The sequence below is a fragment of the Microtus oregoni genome, unplaced genomic scaffold (assembly GCF_018167655.1).
Source record: "Microtus oregoni isolate MIOR12 unplaced genomic scaffold, Mior012 000035F_ref0000213, whole genome shotgun sequence".
NCBI classification, from domain to species: domain Eukaryota; kingdom Metazoa; phylum Chordata; class Mammalia; order Rodentia; family Cricetidae; genus Microtus; species Microtus oregoni.
The window spans coordinates 8061998-8078065 of record NW_024543094.1 but is presented as its reverse complement, the minus strand read 5'-3'; the positions used below and the strand labels follow the sequence as shown (position 1 = coordinate 8078065).

General features: G+C 39.8%; 1 protein-coding gene across 6 annotated transcripts in view; it reads left to right on the top strand.

Annotated features, from left to right (window-relative positions):
* Nucleotides 1–16068, top strand: part of Dip2c (disco interacting protein 2 homolog C) — a 366894-nt gene that overhangs the window by 205864 nt on the left and 144962 nt on the right. For 4 of the 6 annotated variants that reach the window (XM_041630649.1, XM_041630647.1, XM_041630648.1 and 1 more), the window contains exons 3-4: nt 1244–1411; nt 15172–15282. In XM_041630649.1, the coding sequence (XP_041486583.1) occupies nt 1244–1411; nt 15172–15282 (279 nt within the window). The remainder of the gene's footprint in view (nt 1–1243; nt 1412–15171; nt 15283–16068) is intronic. The other 2 variants (XM_041630651.1, XM_041630650.1) reach the window with 1 other exon arrangement.

Below are 16068 nucleotides of genomic sequence, written 5' to 3'. Positions count from 1 at the left end.
AACTTTTCTATAAACATATCTAATATATCTTAGTAGCTATTTCATCTATAGATGGAGATCAATAATACATTGGTGTCTTTGAAATGCTGTAATTAAAAAATAGGCATTTCTGGTTTAAACATGATTTTTGACTTGATGAGTTAATTATTGTTATTGATTATGGTTTAAATTAATACAAGATTTGAGATAATTAGAAAGTGTTGTGGTAGCCTGACTCAGAGAATATGATTGTAGAAGTCTGGTGTTTTTAGAGATGGTGGTAAAATATGCATTACTTATACTTGCAAAGTACCAGGTATACTTCCTGCCACTATCACATCATGTGTGGCTTTGGAGAATTTCTGTACTTGAGATAGATTGTACAGATTTTAAGAAAAAGAAAATGGAGCTACATTGGCATTCCAGCATGGATGGATTACCAGTGTCAGCTCTCATTGCTTAAAGGGCAACCTTGATTATTTGCTAGGCTTTAGAAACTGCTCAAAGCGAATGCAAGCAATATCCCTACTCAAGGTAAAAGGCTAGTAACAAACATGTTAAAGGTAAAAAAACCTCAAAGTGCAGTTTCTGTGGATGAAACAAAACCTAAGAAGCTTAAAGGGCTTGTGTGCAAACCCCATTTCCATTCCCTCCAGGATATGACACCCCCAGTGTTATAGAATTGATATGACAAAAACAAAAAAGTGCTGTGGCTACTGACCTTAATAGCAGTAGTAGAGGGAGTTTGCTGTGCTTGTAGTTCTGCTCGTTAAGACTTTTCGTGCGATTTTTAAGGAAGCTGGTGTAAAAATGGTCCTGTGTGTTAGCTGAGAGACTGATTTCTTGTGGTCTGGCAAGACATGGTTTTATTTGGAAGAAGAAAAAGGAAATAGACTGGTAAAAGTTGTTGGGGGAAGGTATTTCTCCACCTTTGCCTCCCCTTGTGTGACTGCCAGAAAGGTCGGCCACTTGTTGATGTCTGTGTGTCTGCCCTGTCCTTGAGGAAGGCTACTTGGTTAATTTGACGATTCTGTTGGATATTGATTTGCCATATCAAATAAAAGTGAAAAAGGAGCAGTTACTGGCTTGTCTGGGATATTCTATAGCCTTCATCGGGTCTGGCTGGGGGCAGAGGGTTTCTGCACCTAGTGGAGCCTTTGGTGTGTGCTGTTTCTGCATGGGGTCGGCAGCTCTGCTCAGCGCTGTAACAAATTTAAAAAAAACTAAAGTCTGAATTAATTAGTTTTTTTTCAACTTGTTACAGCAGCGAATGGAGCTGCCGTGGTTCGGTGTAGACTGCAGCCCGGTGAAGGCGTGCCGAGGAGACCGTTCCGCTCCACCCACATCGGGGTGTGCGACATCAGAGAAGCTGCGGCCCGGGAGCGGGCAGCCAGTGCAGCGGGGAATCGGCCTCTGTTTTACTTTCGTTTCGGTGAGCCCTGCAACCCTGACAGAGACCAGCTCTTGGGCAGAGGACAGTTTTGAAAGTCTTTCCCCATGCATAGGGCTGACACTGAAGGTGCCAGAGGTTTGGTCCGCCAAGAGAATACCTAATTGGAGACTTGCTTACAGTTTGGAGAGTCCACGATCTTCATGGTGGGAAGCAGATTTGCATGGTGCTACAACAGTAACTTAAAGCTTTATTTACATCCTGATCTGCAGGCAGAGAGGGAGTAGAGGAAGAAGGGGAGCCTGGCATGAGATTTTGAAACCTCAAAGCCCACTCCCAATGACACACCTTCTCCAACAAGGTCACACCTCCTAATCCTTCCCAAACAGTGCTTTTCTAGATTATGCTTCTGGTAAATAAGCGTTCAAATATATAAACCATTCTCATTCAAACTTCTACCTTTCCTAGCAAAAGCATTTTGTAGATAATCTCCTTCTGAAAAGTTGCCAATGTATGAATGTTCATTCATCGTCAGGACTTAGGAATAGTGAGGAAAGCAGGTGTTTCTAAAGCTGGGAACTCTTTCTTGACCAGTCTATCTGGGAAGACATTCTGCCACAGTAGGTTATGTATGGAGCTTGTAGTTGAATGTATCTATTTTATTTACCAGATAAAAATTAAGATTTCCTGAGAAAGTATTTAAGTATTTCTGAGGTGCTTGGGACACATATTTATGAATTAGAGCTCCATAAGATGAAGTTAGGATACTGGATGTAGAGTTGCCAGGCTGTGGTTCATTCCTGATGAGAATACGCAAGACACAGTTTTATCTGAAGGATTTTCACTGCTACTCAGGGCATAACACAGTGAGAGGAATGGTAGTGATGCACCTGCTGGGAAAGATGGCTTCTCTTTGTTCAGCACAATGCTGAGTGCCCACCTCTATTCAGATAGGGAAGAGTATACTAGAAGTTATGAAGTTAGAATCAAAGAGGATAAATAATAGGTTGAAAATTATTTTATAAGAGAAGGTGCTGGTGCTTCTTAAGGGGACTTGTTTGACACACCCTCTTATAGGTTTTAGTAAGAAAGTGCGGGTTTCAAAATGATTCTTTGTTGTCCACTAAACCAGATCAAAATAGAGGTCAGCTACCTAGCACAGTTCTCAGAGGAGTTTTTTTTATAGCATGTTGTAGACTGTATAGAGAGGCTTTGCTACTTTTAGAAGACTTACCTGGTAACAAAAGGTAGCCAAATGTTACTGTAAATAGTAAACTATCCCCAATCTAAATACCCACTCCCTTTCTTATAATGTTTATATTGGCTAGGTATTGCTTATGACATGGCAGTCATGAAATGTTTCTTTGCATGGAGCTCTTTCTTCAGAATCAGTGTTTGAAGCTCATCTGCCTTTGTCTCTCACAGCCAAGTGGATTCATGCTTACCTACAAGGTTGTGACTGAGTTAGTTTGAGACATAGTGTGAATTGGACTAACAAAAGCTAATTGGAAAATTTCTTGTATTTTCTGCTATTCCCTAGTGTTCAAAAGGGCACAATGTCTATTGTTAGTGAGAATTTATGCGCCCTCCCTGTTACTACTTCAGACCATAGGAGTAGAGACTGGGTCTAACAATCCTGTCTAGCTATGGTACCTCGTGCAGCTCTGTGCTGATTTTGGCTTCCCCAGATGGCCATGCTGTTTTCCCTGTTAGGACTCTTGGGAATGTGTATTTTGCCTGTACTAGGTTTTGTTTAGTGTTCAGTGTAAATGCTACTTGTTGAAGGCCTTTTCACTTGATCCTTCTGGTTAGGACAGCCCTAGATTCCAGTCTTATTATGATCTATTTGTGTAATATTTCTAGGCGGTTGTAGTTTGGTATTCTGTCTCACAGAAGTAGGATATGAATTGTGAGGATCTCTCATCCCCTGCACACAGTAAGCACAACCCACTTGCAGGCAAGACTTTGCACATAATAGGAAGAGGTAAAACAAGGCTTTGGCTGGTTCCTCCTGCTCCTGTGCCCACTATTTTTCTATCATACTAGTGAGGATCAGCAAGGTCTTAGAGCAGTAAGAGAGAATTCCCAACAACTGTTGTAGCCAAGGTTAGTACCAAAAGCATTCATTGCTCAGGTGTGCACAGTGCTTTTTTGCACAAGTCTTCTGCACCAGGCTTCCCTTATCTGTGGTGACAGTTCTATTTTTATTTCTGATTTGGATGAATCTAAATGTCAATTGGCCACATTAGTTAGGGCTAATCAGTAAAAGAAATGACAAAAGATTACATGATTCTAGACAATAACTCGTTTTAGTTCATTGATTTCTAATTATTTTATATAATTCAGTTTGCAAATCCCAGTATCTGATGTTATCACTGAAGATAGTTGCTCTGATGTGAATGCCTTTACATGAAGTGACTCAGCTCATTGTTTTGTGTGGCCAATATGAAGATGGCTTTATCTGAAATCCAGCTGCAGATACTCTGCTAGATTATGACTGAAAAAGTTGTCCATGATTGGCAAAGTTTTCAGGTTGGTGAATTTTGTACCTTGGGTGTATGGAAAATTAAAATTTTTGTCTTTGAGGATATAAATGCAAGTCAGTTGACACTTGTATATTTTATCCAGAAAATAAAGCTGGCTGGCTGCTTGCCTGAGTCTGTTACTGTTAGGTTCAGTTTCTGTGTGGATGACTGCTGAGCTTCCTCAGTGCACACTTGAGTCATGTTTTATTTTGTCTCAGTTATGCTTTATTTATTTAACCTCATGACAGAAATACAATTGCTCTCTGGACAATGAATTATGCTGTGTTTGATGGCACTTGTGACCTTCTTCAACACAGACTGAGGAACACACAGGTCTGTACAGGCACATTCCCTTTGTTAAGGAATTCTGTTGTGTCTATGAAAGGTAAAGGTGAGATGCAAGATTACCTACCTCCCCCAAAAGGGGAAGAGAGGCACTCAGCTGGCGTTTCTGGTCTGGGACTTAGTATGCATTCTTTCCAGTTTCAGTGATGAGAGGAAAGGACATTCATCAGTAAAAGGCAAGTCTCCTATGTTCTAAGTGAGCTCTGTTGTTGATGAGTCATGCACAGGTTGCTGCTCTGTTGTCTGTGATGTATTCTATTCATGTCTATTGGTTTGAATGGCTGAATTTCCTATTATTTTTAATGACATTTAATGAATTAGGTTTCTTGTCAAGAATCAGTAGCAAAAAGAGAACATCACTAAACCCATGACCACCCAGCAGCTGGGATTCAGACTTTTAAGAGTTTAGTCACTTAAAGGTAAAGATGCTGCCAATTAAGACTGGATCATGGTTTCTTGATGAGTCATAAAATAGTATGCAACAACTTGAAGCCTGACAGTGAACTTGTATTTTACCCAGTAGTGTAGAACAAAACCAGACTGGGACTGGGGACATGGTTGAGGGGTAGATTGCTTACATAGCATGCTGAGGCATTGGATTTAGTTCTAAGCACCACAAACAAAACAAACAAACAAATAATACAGGATAGCAGTTTAATGCAAGTGTCAAAATGTCACAGGTTTTAGATCATTCATGCTTTGCTAGTTCATGAATTCCCTTACCGATATACTATAATTATAATACAAAATTTATGGTATTACATAATAGCTCCGTGTTAGTAAAAGATGAGATGGAAATAACAATGTGAAGTAATAAGGGCGGCAGGGCTGCGTTCTCAGCACCCCCGGCCGCCTGCCCGGCTAGCTTATGCCCAAAATAATTACACAGACACTGTATTCTTTTAATCACTGCTTGGCCCTTTAGCCCTAGCCCTTACTGGCTAATTCTCACATCCCGATCAACCCATCTCTAATAATCTGTGAGAACCGAACCGGTCTTACCGGGAAGATTCTAGCCTAGTCCATCCTGGGTCGGAGCTTCATGCCGGGAGCGGGGCATGACATCTCTCTCAGGCGTCTGCTCCCGAGAGAGCTGTGGAGTCTCTGACCTCACTTCCTCTTCCTCCCAGCATTTTGATCTGTTTACTCCACCTACCTATGTCCTAACCAATAAAATGGGCCAGGGCAGTGCCTTTATTAGCCAATGACCTTCCTCCATCATTTCCCCTTTTTCGGTTTAAACAAAAAAAAAAAAAGGCTTTAACTTTAACATAGCAAAATTACATATAACAAAACAGTTATCAAGTAAAAGTTACAATAATCTTTATCATAACTAAGGAAAACTATAACTATAACTAACTATTCTTAACTCCATCAAAGACTCCAGAAAGATACAATACTACCTAAGCAAACAAGAAAAAAAGCAACTTTTAAAACTCTAGAAATGACAGAGACATCTCGCTGCCTGGACAGTCATCCAAAGTTCCTCTGTACCGTTGGGGCATCCATCTTCAGCCTTCAGGCCCATGGTATCCAGCAGACATTTCCATAAAGCAGGAAAATTCAAAGTCAGTTCAGTCACTATCTGTTGTGTCCTGCAGAATGTCTCACAGACTCTTTCATGAATCAGGAACCCCGAAAGATCATCTCACCTTAGGCAAGTTCAGTAGTCCTCTCTCTGTGGGTTCTCTGTGTCCAGTTTATGCAATAGTCCAGGCAAGAGCAGTTTCTTGCCCAAATGGCTATCAAACTCCATAAGGTGCCTCTTCGATGCCCATCTTCCTCTTGAAGTACATTGGTGCTGCCAGGAGCAGAGTGTCTCATTGTCATGAAAAGTCCTCAGTTATTAAAACATTAAATGTCCTATTCTGTAATCTTTGAAAGACATGAAGAATGTCTATCTAAAATATATCTCTATATATCTAGAAAATCTAACTAACATGACTACAAGCTTTACTATTATCGATGATTATCCATTAACCTATATTTCTTAATTATACAGTACATATTTAAATGAACTACACAATCACAATACCTTAATCAAAATCAGAAACACTTATACATATAACAAAATTCACCTTAAATCTCTATCAATAAAGCAAAATCTATACTAATGTAAATTATTCATATCTATATCATATCCCCCTTTAAATGTAAAAGAACATTTATAAACATTTTTTGGGAATATGGGCGCAGTTATTTCTCTCCAAACTGCTTCCTGCTGAATGGGGGCGTCGTTAATTAGGTCTTTCATGGTATAACCTGTGTGCTAGTTTCATCTCAGTTGGCAGTTGAGCGAAGCAATTTTCTGAAGGCGTGCACAGGAACCATTCAGGAGGACGTGGTCCATTATACGAAATCGGAATAGAAGAAATGAACAGCGTCTCATCCTCTGTGAAAACAAAATAAGAAACTCCTTTCCAAAGTATCATATCCTTAGATACAAATTCAAAATATCTATGTTGGATTAGTTCAGCAGCATTTATAAACAAATATCTTTTAGTAGCTTTTGCTCTTTCCTCAGCATTCAAACAATTCAAAGAGAGCATAATAGCATACAGTATCAAAATTCTCTGTGTATTTTCCATCTTTGTGCAGCTGTGTTTTAACCTCTATTTTGTTTATTTTTACTTTTAACTCTTTGCTTTTTGAGACAGGTTCTCTGTATCTTTGATCTGAAGTAACTCTGTAGACCAGGCTGTCTTTGAACTCTCAGATCTGCCTGTCTCTGCCTCCCAGGCATTCGGGATTAAAGGTGTACACTGCTACACCTTGAACTCACAGAGATCTGTTTGTCTCTGCCTTCTAGGCACTGGGATTAAAGGCGTGTGTTACCACACACAACAACTCTCTTCCTTTTTTTGTTTTTTACTTTAAGAACTTCAACTTTTAGTCTGCATATATTTTTAACACACTGTAAACCATTTAAAAATTTTCTTTGTCTTTGAATCTCTCTTTCCTGTATATCTCTCTTTTTCTGACCACATGAATCTTTAATTTACCAAGCAATCTCAGTAGGACTAAAGGCGTGGCTTTGCCAGCCAGATCCAGTCCATTCCTTAGCTTTCCAGCCTCATGGCGGATATACAGGCTGTAGCATGTTTACTGCAACAACTGTATGGCATTTCAAGGTCCCTGCCAGCAAGTGAGCTACAACAGACAACACTCAAGTCCTCTCTTGGTAGCCAGCCCTCCTGCCTCAAACAGTCAGAGTTTGCCCTGGCAGGATGGCCCAGAAAGCCAGCATTTTTAAACGGCGCAGCTTTTTTCCTGCTACGGCTGAAAACCGAAAAGCATGCGTTCAGCTTTTCATCAACACCCTTTAAGTATTTCGTGGCAGGACCTCTTAATGAGCTGCAGGCTTTGCAGCTAAAGCTGAGTCAGGAAGCCTCTCTTAGATGAGGTGCTTGCTTGCCTCTGGCAAGCAGAGCAGACCGGAGAACACAGCGAGTCTAGTTGCCATCAAACTAATCGTAGCACTTTACTCCATTTATGCTCTATTCAAAAGCTCTGCCTCCTGCAGGAGCCAGACAGAGATCGCAATGGCGGCACAGCCCCAGGAAGTCGCGCTTTAAAATGACACAGTGTTTTTTCTGCTACTGTTGCCGAATCAGGAAATCTCTCTACAGCACGCCACCAACAAACAGCAAAAATCTGTGTTAAAGTCTCTCTCCCTTATTTTTAAGCCTTCTCAGGTTTTTTAAGTGGATTTAGTCCATCACGTGGGGCGCCATATGAAGTAATAAGGGCGGCAGGGCTGCGTTCTCAGCACCCCCGGCCGCCTGCCCGGCTAGCTTATGCCCAAAATAATTACACAGACACTGTATTCTTTTAATCACTGCTTGGCCCTTTAGCCCTAGCCCTTACTGGCTAATTCTCACATCCCGATCAACCCATCTCTAATAATCTGTGAGAACCGAACCGGTCTTACCGGGAAGATTCTAGCCTAGTCCATCCTGGGTCGGAGCTTCATGCCGGGAGCGGGGCATGACATCTCTCTCAGGCGTCTGCTCCCGAGAGAGCTGTGGAGTCTCTGACCTCACTTCCTCTTCCTCCCAGCATTTTGATCTGTTTACTCCACCTACCTATGTCCTAACCAATAAAATGGGCCAGGGCAGTGCCTTTATTAGCCAATGACCTTCCTCCATCAACAATGATGAAAGAATTAGGTTTGCATGGTAGGGTAAATACTAAGGTGTTCAGAAAGAAGTCTCGATTTTCTCTTTTGTGGTGACCTCATCTGTGTTACTGCAAAGCAAATATAGAGAATGCCTTACCTAATCATACAAGTACTTTTTACTCCCTGAGCAAGTCCTTAATTACATACTGTACAAACAGGGGTTGGGGTGTGATCCAGAGACTATAATGAGATGCTAGAAGACAGTGGGACTTGATTCAGAAACATTTTTGGCAAGTCTGGAAATAGGAAAAATTCTCCAGCAATTTTACAGAGTATCTCAGACAGGCTCCACCTGCCTCACAATCTATGATAGCTTTTGGGCTCCAGCAAAGAGCTTATTTTCAGTGCCAGGGAAGAAGCCAGGAGAGGTGAGTTCCAGTGGATGCCCTGGGAGCACTTGAGAATTTTTGTCCACTGAAGCTTTCTATGACACATGTGAAATCCTAGATATAGAGGCAGAGTAATTCATTCAAGGAATTCAGTGTCCAAACTTTTCAGACCAGTTTGGATCAAAGTCTTCTTTTCTGGATCACAAATATTTCTTAAAATATTCCTCATATATATGACATTTTAAATTGTATTTTTTATTTATTTATTTATTTATTTATTATGTATACAGTATTCTGTCTGTATGCCTGAAGTCCAGAAGAGGGCGCAAGACCTCTTTACAGATGGTTGTGAGCCACCATGTGGTTGCTGGGAATTGAACTCAGGACCTTTGGAAGAGCAGGCAATGCTCTTAACCACTGAGCCATCTCTCCAGCCCTTTAAATTGTATTTGAAGACAAACATTTCTAGTATATTTCTTTTATAATATAAATTTAGAAATCCCCCCTCCCATAATCTTTTAAATAACTTGAGGCTTTCCTTCTCTTCTTGTGCCCTCTAACTTATTGAGTCTCAAGTTAGAGAGACAGATGGGTGACCCACCTGTGTCTTATTCTTAGTGGTAACATTAGGATTATTGTGGTGTCTAATGTCTGCCTGAGCACAGTGCTCATGAAAGACACTGCAGTGTTTATTCATCTGCAGTTGTTGGATTGGTTAGGTATAGCCACTATAACAAATTTTTGTTGGGGAATCCTTTAGTGATAATAAGTAATTGACAAGAAATTAATGATGTTCTTGTTTTTCTCACCTCTGTCTTCATATTTCCAAATCTGATGGGTAGGTAAGGCATTTATAGAAGTGAAATTAGTGAGACAAGGCAAAATTTTGAAAGAATCACAATTTCTGTTTGACTTAGAAAATCAGCTGGAAGAGGAGGGTGGGCTACAGTTGGAGGTGTCTTCTGTTCGAGATGGATGAATTTGGTGCTTGCTTTTGTGGTCATCAAGACCATAAAGTTAGGTGTCCAGAATCCTTTGTGCTTGGAGGAGAGATATCTGTGAGCAACTGGGAGGGGGGCCCTAATACAAACACAAAGGCAATTCTGAATTAAGAGAAAACTTAGATCTAAGAGTGATACAGTGTTTAAGTTTCACTACTGTGTCTGTATTACCTCATCAACAAAATGACAGAAATAACAGAACTCATCTCCTGTTTTTAATAAAGTCCTTAAGCCAGTGATATGAAGTGTTACCTGTTGTTAGTTTTCAAGTACAGATGGAAAGCCAGGCCTAGGAAAGCTAAAGGAATTTGCCCAAGGTCACAGATACCAGGGCCTGGAATATCCAGGTTTTTAATCTTTTATTCAAGGATAAAATAAAAGCCCACAAAGACTGAAGAGTAGCTAGGTAACTCTTCAACAACAAAGAAATCATATGCATAGGAAAGAAACACATTGCAAGATAGTAAGAAACTGTTCAAGAACCTGGTTTTGTTTAGGTCTCCTTTAGCGCTGTTTAAGGAAAAGAAGAGTTTGATTACTTGGGGCGTGATGGATGGTTTTCTGTTTTGATCAACAAATTGGATTATCTAAGTCTTTGCTACTGTGTATGTCCCTTCTCATGATGCATCTGATACAAGGGAACAGGCTGACAGTCAGACACACACAGTAGACTTAACTGGCCTGGAATTTACTACGTGTAGATCAGGTTTTCTTGAACTCACAGAAATCCACCTGCCTCTGCCTCCTGAGTGCTGGGACTAAACTATTACTTCACTGTATTTGACAACATCTGATTTAAATACTATGCACATCCAATTATGCATAAGCATATAAGATCATAAATATGGGGTTCTACTTTGAAGACATAGTTTGCTTTATTACATAGGTAAACAAAAACAGTTTCAGACCCCAGCCTTTCCTTTCCTATACTGGAAATGTATTTTAATGGAACTTGTCCAAGTTTCATGATCATTAAAGAGAAATTATTCCATTGTACCAGAGAGGGGTGTGAATATAGCTCAGTGAAGATGGGGATCTTAAGTTGCTACTTATAGTATTAGAAGAGGATGTGAGCACATAGTCCATACAAGTGAGAGACCTAGGTTGCTAAGTGTATAGTTAGAAGAGTGAGATCTAAGGCTGCTAAACTATTACTTACGCTTTTCTGTCTCATCTGTGTGGTTCTGCCTCTTCATGCTTGTGGGCCCTGGAGCTGACTTGGTGCTTGTCATATGGCTTGCATATAATTGCCTTATAAATATTGTGGAAGAAAGGATTCAGGATAGACACTTTTTTTAAGCAAATGAGAATCAATGGTTTCATATGCCTGACTGTTGCACACTGGGGGTAGTTACCCTTTTTGTTTCATTGTGCTTTCTTTCCCAGTGCTTACATTTGATGTGGGATTCCCCTCTCTATGCTGTGGATATGTTTTATTACTATTGGTTAATAAAAAAAAACTGCTTTGGCCTATGGCAGGGCAGAATAGTGTTAGGCAGGAAAACTAATCTGAATGCAGGGAGAAAGAAGGCAGAGTCAGAGAGACGCCATGTAACTGCCAAAGAAGAAGGACGCCAGAACCTTACTGGTAAACCACAGCCTTATACAGATACACAGATTAATAAAAATGGGTTAATTTAAGATGTAAGAGCTAGCTATCAATACACCTAAGTCATTGGGCAAACAGTGTTGTAGTTAGTATAGTTTCTGTGTGATTATTTGGGTCTGGGATGCCGGGAAATGAACAGGCAGTCTCTGATTATACACATTAGCCTTTTAACTCTTACTACACTTGCTGTTGTGAGAATGCCGGTCTTTGTGTGGCTTTTTGAAAATTGGTCTTCAGTCATGGTTCCCTAAACTACTTCAGTGAGTGTTGAGTTCTCCTTAGTGGTGAACACCAAACTGTAAGTGCTTTGCTAGTTATTCGTATTTGTGTTGTTGGATTGCTCAGTTGCCTTATGCTGGAGAAAGAGAATGAGCATACAAGTGCCGTTATGGTGACAGGTTCAGTTCTATAGAAAGTTACATACTCAACTGTTGATTTTTTTTTTCAAATCTTGGTTGAAACAAGGTCAGATAAAATACAATGAATGAAATCTTGACTAAAATCTTGACTATTTTAAACTATATTTTGTTATTGGCAACCTGTTGGAACTTTTTTGCATAGTTGTATTAATTTCTCTTTTTAAACATCTGTAGTAGACTGATTTGAATTCATGAAAGCAAGTGTGCAAAATTGCCTTACTGATGGCACTCATAGAAGGCTTATCAATAAACTAGACAGTAGTCGTGGCTCTGTATACTATGGATCCTGAGAAAAGGTAAAGGGCAAGAGTAGTTCTGAGGAGATTATGTTCATGAACTAGACAAAAAGACAGTATTAAGAGTACAGATATTTACAGCTGGTGAACCTGGCAACTTGGAAGTGTGTTTAACTCTGTTCCAAAATGCCAGTCAGAATGTAAGAGAATGTGAACAACAATGACTAGTGGTAATGGTATGTAAAGTAGCGGAGTCACTTAGCAAAGGGAAAGCCAGATTTATTCATTCAGATGCTAAGTATCACTCAGCAGGTCACTGAAAGAAACAACCTACAGGAAATGGTGGATACCTCTGTTCAGTCCTTAAGGATATGTATACTCTCTGAGGAATTAATGTTAACAAGGCTCTAGTTGTGGACAGAATCAGACAAATCCTGGAGTCAAAGGTACTATGTCAGAGCAGCTACACTGTCCTGAAAACAGTCTCGGCCACAGAGTGAGGCATTTTCTCTATGGCCAGTGCACTCAAGGTTTCAATCAACCCAAATAAAAGATCTATCTGAAAGAGATCCATAGTGTTCTGTCACAAGAGTGAACTGGCTATCAGCTCCTTAAGAGGAAATTATAGGAGTTGTCACAGAAGAGACAGTGTAACAACTATAGCATCGTAATGATGAACTTTGGGGAAATAATGAAAATAAAAGACAAGAAGTATAAACATATTTTTTATACTAGAATATTTTTTTTTCACCTAGAATATTCAGGGCCTATCCCTGTTACAGTAGAAAGACAACCCTTGGGGATACCTAAGACCGCTATGTGTTATTTCTCTTTTATCTTTTCTAAAGAATCTACTTTAGATACTTCTTTAAAATATGAGGAGAAGAAAGACATGGATGAATTCAAAGAACAAGTGACCTAAAATTCTGCAAAACCAAAGCAAGTTCAGGATGAAAGGGATCCTAAATGGCATGACAGGTCTAGTGACCCAGGTTAGAGGAGGAGGGGCTCCAAGTAAACAAACAAAAAATGAACTGAAAAATAATTACTAGATTGTGAGTGTATGACTAGGGGTAGAAAAAGATAGTATGGGAAGGGTTTCTTTTGTTTTTCAGTTGGAATATTTTGAAATTATCAGCAAATAGGTACATTGAAAGCATGACAATAGAAAGGTATAAATATTAAACTCAGTTACTAAAAAGCAAATTATATGGGGATATATTAATCACATTCTGATGACTTTATGGTTTTTTATCATCTCAACATAATCCTGATCATGTAAGTAGTAGAAACTATGGTGAGTGGTAGAGAAAAGCCTACATGCTGTCTAAGAGTCAGGGATATCAATTGTCGTTAGTGAGCCTTTACCCAGTCACTGATTGAAACAGATGTAGGCCAACAGTCAAACATTAGGCAGAGCTTGGGGAATTTTGCAGAAGACAGGGATGGCAGAATTGTAGGAGCCACAGGATCAGCTAGGTCTCACAGAGACCAAACCAACAATCAGGAAGCCTGCATGGGACTGACTTAGGCCCTCTGCTTATATGTTACAGTTTTGTAGCTTGGTCTTCTTGTCGGATCCTAACAGTGGGAGCAGAGGCCATCTCTGACTCTTGCCTGCTTTTGGAACCTTTTTCTCCTACTGGGTTGCCTTGTCCAGGCTTGTAGGGCAGAAGTGCTTAGTTTTACTGTAACTTGATATGCCATGACTGGCTGATATATATGGGAGGTTGTAGTGGGCAGGCAAGCAGGTCTGTTTTTCCTCCTGCCCGGCTCCCGCATGGTTAGCTTTACACTTAAAATAACAACACACAAACTGTATTCATATAAACATTGCCTGGCCCATTATATCTTCTTGGCTAACTCTCATATCTTGCTTAACCCATTTCTAATAATCTGTGTAGCACCACGAGGTGGTGTCTTACCGGGAAAGATTCAGCATGTCTGACCTGGCAGCTGGCTCCATTGCGTCTGACCAGAGAGGAGAGGCATGGCGATTGCTTCACTTCCTCCCATCATTCTGTTCTGTTTACTCCGCCTACCTTATTTTCTGTCCTATCAAAGGGTCAAATCAGTTTCTTTATTAACCAATGAAATCAACTCAAAACAGAAGATTCTCCCACATCAGGAGGCCTGCTCTTTTCTGAAGAGAAAGGAAGAAGAGTGGTTGGCCAGGGTAGCAGAGGTTGGGGAAGGAACTGGGAGGAGAGTAGAGAGGGAGGGGGAACTATGATTGGACTGGAAAAAAATTAATTAAAAACTAAATAAATAAATCAGGGCTGTAAACCCAAATGTAAATGTCAGCCCAATGCAGAACTACTTGGCTTCATAAGTTTGACATATGATAAGGAATATTAAACTAGGCTCATCTGAGAGCAAATTGTTACTTAAATTCAGACTTTTTTGGTAGCTTATGTTTTATGTCTTATAGTTATCACTGTTTTTTTTTTTCTAAAGAAGCAACAATTGTCATTAGTACTCAGTGGGAGCAATTTATGTTAGAACTGTAAAGATGGACTCTTTCCCATGCTACTTAGTTTCCTCTACAGTGTGTCCTTTGGCGCTGTGTTATGTCAGTCTAATAGTCTGAGTAGTTGATAGAAGGGTCAGGTTTGTCTTTGAATCTAAGGTAACATTTTTGATAATTCATAAAATACATCTTCATCTACTTAGCATTAAATGGAGCAAGTTTCCTGAGTTAGAAATTGGGAATGTCAAAAGCTGAAAGTTGATGCTACAAATGGATAACTTACCAGTTATCAAATACAAATAGTTTATAAGGTTTATTTTAAAGTTGGCTTTATTGATAATAGTAATTTTAAAGTTTCTCAGGGCGCTTATGGTTTTTCTGTTCATTCTACAAAATAAAAAAAACATAATTTAATCCTATGTCTTAGATTTCATGCTTTGGTGGACACTATAATAAGAAAATCACTTGCCTGTAGCCTCCCCACAATGAGAAGAACTTCTCTAGGGCTCAGCCTTGCTTATGTCTCACCTTCCTGTTGATCTGCAGAGTGACCTCCAGGTTTCTTAACACTACCTAGTCTAATAGGTGATAGGAATGTAATGAGTAAATATTTATTGTAACTAAGTTTCCTTAGTGTAGCTACTGAGAACAGCCTCACCCTCATTCTGCTGTTTTATCTTGTATCCAGGAGTGGACCAAGCTTTGCCTCAAGAGCGAAGGGCACCTGTCACTCCTTCCTCAGCCTCTCGATACCACCGCCGAAGATCCTCAGGCTCTCGAGATGAACGTTATAGGTCAGGTAAGGAATTGTATGCAGGCACTAGACTCACCATACTTGGGTGTGTTACTGTGAATGAACTGGGTCCCCATTTTCATTGTCTATGAGGTAGAAGTTCAGTACATTTGGACTTTGCACAGATGAAGCTCTAGCTCATGTGCCAGTGTATGTTCTAGAAGAGTGGTTCTCAGCCTAATGCTGTGACCTTTTAATACAGTTACTCATGTTGTGGTGAGCCAAACATAAAATTATTTCTTTGCTACTTTATAACTGTAATTTTGCTACTGTTATAAATTGTAATATAAGTATATGATATGCAGGATATCTGATATGTGACTCATTTGAAAGGGTTATTCAAGGGGTCGCAACCCATAGATTAAGAACCACTGCTTTAGGATACCCACTCAATCCATAGTAACTCTTTTGTGTTTGGTAAAGTAATAATTGTTACTTCTTCAAATACTTAATACCTGTAAATAGAGATAAGCAGGCCACCTTATCAGGGAATTTGCACACAGAAAGCTTTCATTAGGAGATTGTTTTTTTATTCACCCCTTCCCACTGCCCTTTCTTGTTCCTCACTCCCTCTTCTGGATTCTGTGGGCACCTGCATTCACGTGTGCACATATCTGCATATTTTAAAAAATAAAAATATAAAAAGAGTTGAGAAAATAAAGTTTTTTATCCTACTGCTATTGTATCTTTTCAGTTTTCTGGTAGATTTTATTTTTCTTGAGTAAACAGGAATGGTTTAAGTCATTTACAAGGAAAGAGATCCTAGTTCCTTAAAAGGTATGAAGGTCTCTG